The sequence below is a fragment of the Lutjanus erythropterus genome, chromosome 3 (genome assembly GCF_056507025.1).
Source record: "Lutjanus erythropterus isolate fLutEry1 chromosome 3, fLutEry1.hap2, whole genome shotgun sequence".
In the NCBI taxonomy this organism is placed as follows: Eukaryota; Metazoa; Chordata; class Actinopteri; order Lutjaniformes; family Lutjanidae; genus Lutjanus; species Lutjanus erythropterus.
The window spans coordinates 42,726,872-42,735,822 of NC_139319.1; the positions used below are offsets into that span (position 1 = coordinate 42,726,872).

Below are 8,951 nucleotides of genomic sequence, written 5' to 3' on the forward strand. Positions count from 1 at the left end.
GGGGACAAACAGTTCATCATGTCAGAGACGGGACTCAGTGAAGGGTCTCTTAGTATTTTAGTGATATTTTTCTTTCTTTATTCCTTAAAGCCTCAGAACAAAGTAACCCTAACCCTTGTTCAGATAAACACTCTGAACTTGAGCTGCAGGGTCATACAGTTTAACCGAAGCAACTTTGTTAAGTCATGATACTGCATTTGTTTCAAAATACAATTATTTTATGGTGGTATAACCAGGACTTAATCTGTGCCAGATCCTGCTGGTAGAGAGAGCTGCAAACTTTTTCTGTGCACCTTACCCTGCTGATTTTGAATGATTATATGCAGATCCTCATATCAATAAATGTAAATAAATGATTTCTTGTTTGTGATGAGAGTTTTGTTTAGTTTTAACTGTGAGCACCTATAGGTGAAGCTGTCCATGTGCTCAAGGCCCTGTGGACCTGAAGGAACCAAACCCTCTCAGTGATCCTGATTTAGAAATTAAACACCGTCTATAACAGTAATTGTATTAGGGCTGGGCGGTATGACCCAAAATTCATATCATGGTATAAACTGAATCCTGTTACGGTAACGGTATATCGCAGTATAAATGTCGCAGTGTAAAACCTAGAATGGAAGTGTTTCTGAATGGGTTTTGTAGTCCCTTAGCAAAACTAAATTGATTTAAAAAACAACAACAATAACAACAACAAAAAGCAAAGATATAATGTAATTGAGTGAGTATTTTTTTCTATCACAGCAGGTCAGTGATCAGTGTTTCAGTGACTCTCTGTGGATCAGTGAATAGTGTTTTATTTATGGCGGCCCGCCACATTAAAAACATCGACACCACGACATGATATTCTATTTTTGGAGCCGCGCACCTTTTTCGGTCGTGTCTATAAGGTAACTCTTTATTTGCACAACTCTCGCGAGATTTGTTTCCGTTATTTCTACTAAAATAATCAAACTCGCGCGATCTTTCGCGGGTCTAGGGTTCCCTTCTAGACACGACCCTGTCTGTCTCTCTGTCAAACTACAGACAGCAGACTGTCTGTAAACAGCACGATGTTTCACTCTGCAGTGTTTCACACAAAGACTTTATTTGTGTGGACACCCAGGTTTGGTTTGTCACCAATTTTGTCATTTTTATGTTTTAATCAGTCCGAGAGGACGACGGTATCAGTGATTGATTAGTGATCAGTCTGCCCTCCTCTCCTCCCTCACCTGTTCACTCTGCTGTGAGAAGGTCTGAAAGTTTCTCACAGAGAAACACAGACTCTCCTGTTTTACGTATAGGCCTCCTTATACAGTTGTTTAATTTTATAAGTGCATCTGGTTGGTGATGATGTCATTAACCATCACGTTAGCTTCTGTTGTAATAAACTCGTCATTAACAACAGTCTCCTCCACACGCAGCTTCTCTGCAGTTGGTCTGTGTGTTTCCTGATCAGATAAACCAGCGCCGCAAAGACTAGAAAAGTTGCGCCAGTTAAAATAGAAGCGTCCCGTGAAAAAATAAAATCTATTAATAATTTCTTGGTTGTAGGTCCGGGTCCGTATAGGACGGCGTCTGGGTCCGGACTCGGACCGCGGTCCGCCTATTAGGGACCCCTGACATAGATTGAGCCGAGCGCAGGCTCTGGCTCTCTGCATATTCGAGCACGTTTTGATTTCAAATGGGAAAATAAATTGCTCGTGTTAGTTTTGTTAGCGGTCACAGTTACTCCACACATCTTGCAGATGACATTATTCTACTCAACATCCGACTTTTAAAACCCGAACGTCCAAATCACGGATGTAGCACCTTCTCCGACATTACTGTACTTGCGGCCATTTTCACACAGAGGCAGGTGTGATGACGTCATCGACGGTATGACGGCAGAGCACAAATCTCTACAGTGGCCAAATTTATATCGTTTCTACCATCATACCGTGTATACCGCGTAGCCCTAAATTGTATGCAACACTAATGTACTGCTGTAGCTTCTATACACTAGTACCTCTGTATACTGCTATGACATGTGCAGTATTTTGTATTTCTGACCTAACATTTTATTCAAAGATCATAATCTGACTACACATTCTGGAGCACTTTTAGATATTTGATTTATACGATTGTCTCAGTTAAAAATCATGATTTTTAATTTATATGTGAGTTCTGTCATTTAGAACAATGGGTGAACTTCAGAACGCGAGCGTCAGACGTCTTTACTGCGTTTTGGCTTCAATATTAACATCATGGTCTGATCTTTGTGAATGTAAACTAATGTGGAGAGTTATTCAATCAAAATGAACTCACATTTATTTTTACATGGTAGGACTTCATAAAGTATCACAGCTGTTCTGCTGTGTACATCTCTCTCTCTGTCTCTCTCTCTCTCTCTCTCTCTCTCTCTCCTCACTGACTGTCCCTTCACTTCCCTGTCGTTTCCTTTCTGTCTGTTGGTTGTTAGAATCAGGACAAAGTGGAATTAGAGCCCAAAGTTCAGTTTGCAACAACGAAAAGCAAAGAGGAACCGAAGTAAGTAACATGTTGTGTCTGTGTGTCAGTCACCTCTGCTCCGTGTCAGGACCATGGACAGCACAGCTGTCAGGCTGCTACACACAACAGCTCACAGAGCATAGTGTTAATTAATGTTCACAAATTATAATGTAATGTGTGAATAAACTCACAACATTGGAATATTTTCTCTATTATTATTATTTGAGGAGCATCATGTTTTAGAGCTGCCCTCAAATGTTCCAGATTAGACTTTCAGGGGAGTTGATGATCTTTTCAGGTGAGCCGAGCTCCTCTTAGCTTCCCCGTAATTAGAAGCATGTTCTTACCTTACCTCTTAATGAAAACCAAGTCCTGTCCAGTCCAACTGCATCTTTTGACCCTCTGAAGCTGTGTGTGTCCTGAGTGTTCTAAAGGCTCCCTGTTATATATGGTTCTAACCAGGTTCTAGAATGTTGACGCGTCATCAGAGGAACATCTTCAAAGGAAGTCTGTGACGTCACAGAGGCTGATACACACACACACACACACACACACACACACACACACACACACACACACACACACACGAACATTAAATGTGAAAAATAATATATCACATGCTATGACTTTATTTTACTTTGCTGTCAAATGTCAGTGAAATATATTAGTGTTTGGTTACATTACAAGTGCATTTTTCCTGCTGTGCCTCAAGACTGGGGGGTTGCTGCACCCCCAGCTTTAACTGTGATGGCGCCTATGGTAGAAGGCAATAAAGTAAGATTTAACAATAAGCTGCTGTTTTATTTGCTTAATTGGTAGGTAGGGAAATCTACTGCGTTAATTAATATAATTAATATAATTAATGATAAATACGATATAATTTGCAATGTCTTAAAAAAACATTTAAATTAATACATTATTAAAATAAGATTTCCAAAAAAAATAATAATAATAATTACCTTTTCGGCTAAAAAGTCTACACGAACCCTAACACACTTTACACATTAAATATCACATTTTGTGTTTTCAAAATCTGAGATAACATTGTGATAATTTAAGTAATAATAATAGTTATGTTTATTCAGCCGAGAGTTTATTAATTCATCGTATAATTATAATACCCACTTTGTTCATTAATTAATTTTAATTAATGGAGGACTTGTGCTCTACGAGTGAGTGTGTGGTCCTCCTTAACTTGCAATATTGTAAATTGAAACCCTTGTTAGTTTGATTTGAATATATACGGTACAAAAATAATCTAACTAGAAATAGTTTATCAATATCTATCCGACATTTTTTACTTACCTTTAATTACCTTTTCATCAAAGTCTACTCAAATACTATGTCTAAATAAATTTAGAAAGAGTAAAGCAGCTTACTACTTCATATACATGTTCAGATTTGAATTTTGTTTTAAAAATTAAAATTAAGATTAAATTAATTAAATTGAGATAAAATTAAATAATGTTCATTAATATTAGAAGGTATTAATTAGTGTCTAAACCACTTTGATAAGAGTACTGATAAAGGACTTGAGCTCTTGACAGAGTGAGTGTGTGGTCCTTAAAAGGACCTTTGGTTTTTTTTCTCTAAAGACACAGAATGAGCGCTTTAACCTCCGAAGCCGTACAGAGTGCGTCCCTGTCTCTTCAGAGCATACACCACATCCATGGCGGTCACCGTCTTTCTCTTGGCGTGCTCGGTGTAGGTGACGGCATCACGGATGACGTTCTCCAGGAAGACCTTCAACACACCGCGGGTCTCCTCGTAGATCAGACCGGAGATGCGCTTCACTCCACCACGGCGAGCCAGACGGCGGATAGCGGGCTTGGTGATTCCCTGGATGTTATCACGGAGAACTTTACGGTGACGCTTAGCGCCTCCTTTACCCAGTCCTTTTCCTCCCTTTCCTCTGCCAGACATCCTGATATTTCAGATAGTAAATGATCAGTGTACCAAAAACAGAACAGAACAGAACAGATAAGCCTGGTTCCTGTAGGGACAGCTCAGGACTAGCAGTCCTCTCCAGTCCCTGTTTTCCAATTGGAGTTGGTCTGGGCTGGGGGATTGGATGGGAAGAAGAGGTTACCAAGTTCACCATTAATTCACCATTAATTCACCATCACCTCACCTCAATCACCATAATTTTTAAATTTTCAATTTTCTTTTTTTTTTTTTTTTTTCTTTTTCTTTCCTTTTATCCCCATTTTCTTGATTATAATAAAAGTGGTACAAATAATAAAAGAACACCACAATTGCCCCATAATTAAAAATAAAAGAGAGTATGATAATAAAAAGAATAAAACGAATAAATAATTAAATAAAAACTTTTACGATAAAAACCTTAAAAATTAAAAATTGTAGCCCTTAAAATATTATGTAATGGTGTCAGTCTTCTGTGTCAGTACTTCAGTAAGACAGACAGGGGAGTGCTACAGAGGTATCTTGGTGGGTCAGTCTTTTCCTCCTGTATGGTCTGTTGTAATGAAGGATTGTTTTCAGCTCTTTGTAGATATTTTCTTCCCAGGACGGCGATTCTTTCCTGCAGGGTCATGAGGCCAGATAGTTTGTGGGTGTATTTATTGCTTGTATATTTTGGTAGTCTGTAGCACATTTTTATGGCGATGTTTTGGACAACCTGGAGTTTTGTGAGCTGTGTTGTCCCTACGTTGCACCAGGCAGGCACTGCATATTCAAACAGTGGTCTGATGTATGACTGATACACCCTCACAGCTGTTTCAGGATTGGCTCCTCCTTGTTTTCTGCAGAGCACTTTCAGGTGGTTGAGTCTCCTTCGCGCCTCTTTTTCAATTTCAGCTATGTGTGCTGTCCATTGCATATTTTCTTGAAATGTTACACCTAGAAATTTTGCTGTGGGGGTGGTCTGGAGAGTTTGTCCATATAGGTTAAGATTTACCTGCTTATTTTTACGAGAATGTTTAGAAAAGAGCACACATTGTGTTTTTGAGGGGTTTAGTTTGACCCTCCACATATTTGCCCAGGATTCCATCTCAGTGATGCTTCTCTGAAGTTTTTTTGCAGCATGTAAAGGGTTTGTTGATGACGCCCAATAACAGAGGTCATCAGCAAACTGGGAAACTTGTCCTTCTCCTCTGGGTGGGTAATAGATGTCACTTATGTATATTAAAAACAACAGAGGACTGAGTGCTGAGCCCTGTGGTACGCCAGCTTCTGGGGTAAATCTCTTGGAGATTGATGCTCCTACTTTCACTACAATCTCTCTCTGGGTTAAAAAGCTTTTTAAAAGTACAACCATTTGTTTTGGGAGTTGTAAATTACTGTCTAGCAGCCTGTATATGAGTCCTTGATGCCACATTTTATCAAAAGCCTTTTCAATATCAAAGAATACTGCGATAGTTACTTCTTTTTTATTAAAACCTCGTTGGATGTCTTCTGCCAGCCTTAGGATATTGTCGGTTGAACTTCTTGCCTTTCTGAATCCTGCCTGGTGGACCCCCAAAACTCCTAGGGCATCGAAATGTCTCTGGAGCCTGTCAGCCAGAACCCTTTCAAAAAGTTTGCCAAGGTTACTCAAGAGGCTAATAGGTCTGTAATTGACAGGCAGGTGGGGATCTTTGTGTGGTTTGGGGACCATAGACACCAGAGCTGATTTCCAGGGTTTTGGGAAGTATCCAACATGGAGGCAAAGTGTGTACAAATCTGCAAGAACGGTGAGAAGCTCTGCTGATGCTTCCTTGATAAGCCGGTTGTCCACTGTGTCTTCTCCAGGGGCTTTCACTTTGAGCTTCTTAATGTGCTCCTGGAGTTCAGTTATTGTAACCACCTTGATTAAAGGGTGATTGGTTTCTAAATCTACGATGGGTAAGTGGGTGGGTAGACAGATCTGACGCTCTACTATTTCCTTCCACTCTGGGTCAAACAAGGGGTCATCTGGACATGAATGGACATTTTGCAGGTGTTCCTTAAAAACCTTTGCCTTTTCTTTTTCTTCATCAATCAATTGGCCATTGTGTGTTAAAATTGTGCTTCTCAAATTATTTTTTCTTCCATTAAGCTGATTGATCTTTTGCCAGAATGTTTTGGGATTTGGGTCATTGTTTAAGTCTGTGTAAAATCTGTTCCATGTCTTTTCTCGTTCCCTCCTAATTGCTTTCCGTATTTGTGTTTGTAGTTGGTTGACTTTTTGTTTGATCTCCAGAGACCTTGTTTTCATAAATTCTCTCCTTAGTCTTCTTTTTACTTTAATAAGGCGTATCAGAGAAGGGGGGAGGTTGTTTGGGCCTTTAGGATCTCCTCTGAGGCCCACAGAGCTTTCTCTGGCAGTGAGGAGTATCTGTCCGAGCAAGATGGATCTTTGGTCCATGGCAGAAGGTTCTGGGTCGCATGGAGGAAGTTGGACACTTTGGTTGGTGGTAGAGAGTTTGAATGCTTGCCAGTTTGCTGATTTATAGTCATATCTTGGCTGTTTTTTAATAGCCTGGACTTCAAGACTGAGTGAGGTGAGTATTGGTAAATGGTCACTGCCGATGTCACCACAGACAGAAAACACTGTTACTCTTCCAGCTAATTCAGGGGTGCAGAGGCAAAGATCTAAGATGTCCACCGAGTTGTGCGTTGTGGAATAATATGTTGGTTCATCATTGTTCAGTACAACTAGATCACTCTGCTCAATTATATTGTTTAGTACAGTACCTGATTGATTTGTGCTATTATTATTAAAAGCTGAGTGTTTTGCATTTAAGTCTCCCATGATAATTACTTTCTTCTCCTGGAGAAGAATCTTTTGGAAAAGAGAAATGGAAGGAATTACACCAGGAGGACAGTAAATTGACATCAGGAGTATACTAGAGTCAGGGCAGGGTTTGATTCTTGCAGTTATATATTCATTGCTTTGGACTTGATCTGGGCTTAGTGAGATAATGGTCTCATCGTAGGCAATTGTTTTTTTAATGAGCAGGGCCACTCCTCCACCTTTCCCCTGAGGTCTGTCTTTTCTTAGAATATCATAGCCTGGTATGGAGAAGTCTATGAGCGGGGAGAGAAACGTTTCATTTATTGAAGCTGCATGAACATCATTTTCCTGTAGGATGTGGAGAAGCTCTTCTTTGTTTGATCTGATTCCCCTTATGTTTATATGTAAAATATTAAGTTGGTGCATATACAATAAAGAAATAAATGAATGAACTGTTTACTGAAGATGCTTCTCAAGGCATTTCCAAATGGCTTCATATTGTTTTTTATCCTGGCATAGAGTCTTGAGGTCATTTTGCAGAGCAGGGCATTGTGTCAGGGGTTGAGGAGTTTTTTGGCTGGGATGAAGACGAGGGAGAGGCTGGTCCTTGGAGAAACCATTGAGCTGAATCATGGACAGGTAGGTAGGACATTGCTTGGAGGCAGCAGAGTGATTGCCACTGCAGTTGGCACAATTAGGTTCGTGTTTTGGTCTTTCACATGATTTATGTGAGTGACCTGCCCCACATCTGACACATTTAGTTTCATTTTTACATTGCTGGGCTGTATGAAAGAAACCTTGACAATTAAAACATTGCTTTATCTTGGTTGTTGTGAAAGCTTTTTCCACACGGTAGTGGAAAAGATCCATGAAGAATCCTTCGCTGAGGAGTTTGACAGAGTCTTCAGAGTTGGAGAGATGAACTCTGATGAAGGTTGTTGGTTGTTCAGTTTTCCTACTTATGATGCGGTGAGCTTTCTGAATTGGGATGCCTTGGTGGTTCAGTTCCTCTTTGATTTGTTCAATAGTGATATTTGGGGATGGTCCTTTGATAACAACTTGTTTGGTAGTTTGGTTTGACTCTGTCTTGCTTTGATGGTTTGCCAGTTTTACGCTGAGGTTGGTGCTTTTGAATGCATCATCAGGCCATGGAGCCAGGAGCTGGTTCATTGAGCTTGGATCTTTTGGGAAAACCAGCAGCCCTCCTCTCTGCAAATTGACCAGCTTTTGGACTTTGATTGTTGGTTTGCATCTCATTATCTCCTTTGCAATGTCCTTTTCATTTTTGAAAACGGTTCTGTTGATGTTGTCTATGATTATTGGTGGGGGTGAGTTGATCCGTTCCTGTGATCTTCCAGGTGGTGTGTTTGTTTTGGGGCTTGTACTGGGTCTGAGTCGTTTCTTTGGGTTTTGTACCAGTATAAAGTCCTGGTCATCGTGATTTTCTGTCGCAATTTGTGCGTATGTTTTGTGTCTACAAACTGCAGCTGGATTATTTTCATTTAGTAATAAATTATTCATTCTTGTCAATGTTTGTTGCAGCTCTGGCACAAATGGAGCAAGTGGTGTCTTTTGGATGTGTAGACTTAGGTCTTTGAATAGGGTTTGAATTTGTCCAAAGATGGTTTTCAAAATCTCCTCTGATTTATTGTCGCGGTCCAAGCTGTGGCTGACCAGAGGTGGGTCTGGGGCACTTGTTGATCTTTCCATTTGCTCGATATTTTGTAGAGCATTTTCAATAAAATTATCCAGGCTCTGGTTGGGATCTTGG

General features: G+C 40.1%; 1 protein-coding gene across 1 annotated transcript; it reads right to left on the reverse strand.

Moving 5' to 3' along the window:
* Nucleotides 1-4,027: 4,027 nt before the first annotated feature.
* On the reverse strand, nt 4,028-4,616 carry LOC146330811 (histone H4). The gene has a single exon (XM_084714336.1). The coding sequence runs from the start codon at nt 4,387-4,389 to the stop codon at nt 4,078-4,080; it is 312 nt and encodes a 103-aa protein (XP_084570462.1). The 5' UTR covers nt 4,390-4,616; the 3' UTR covers nt 4,028-4,077.
* Nucleotides 4,617-8,951: the final 4,335 nt, after the last annotated feature.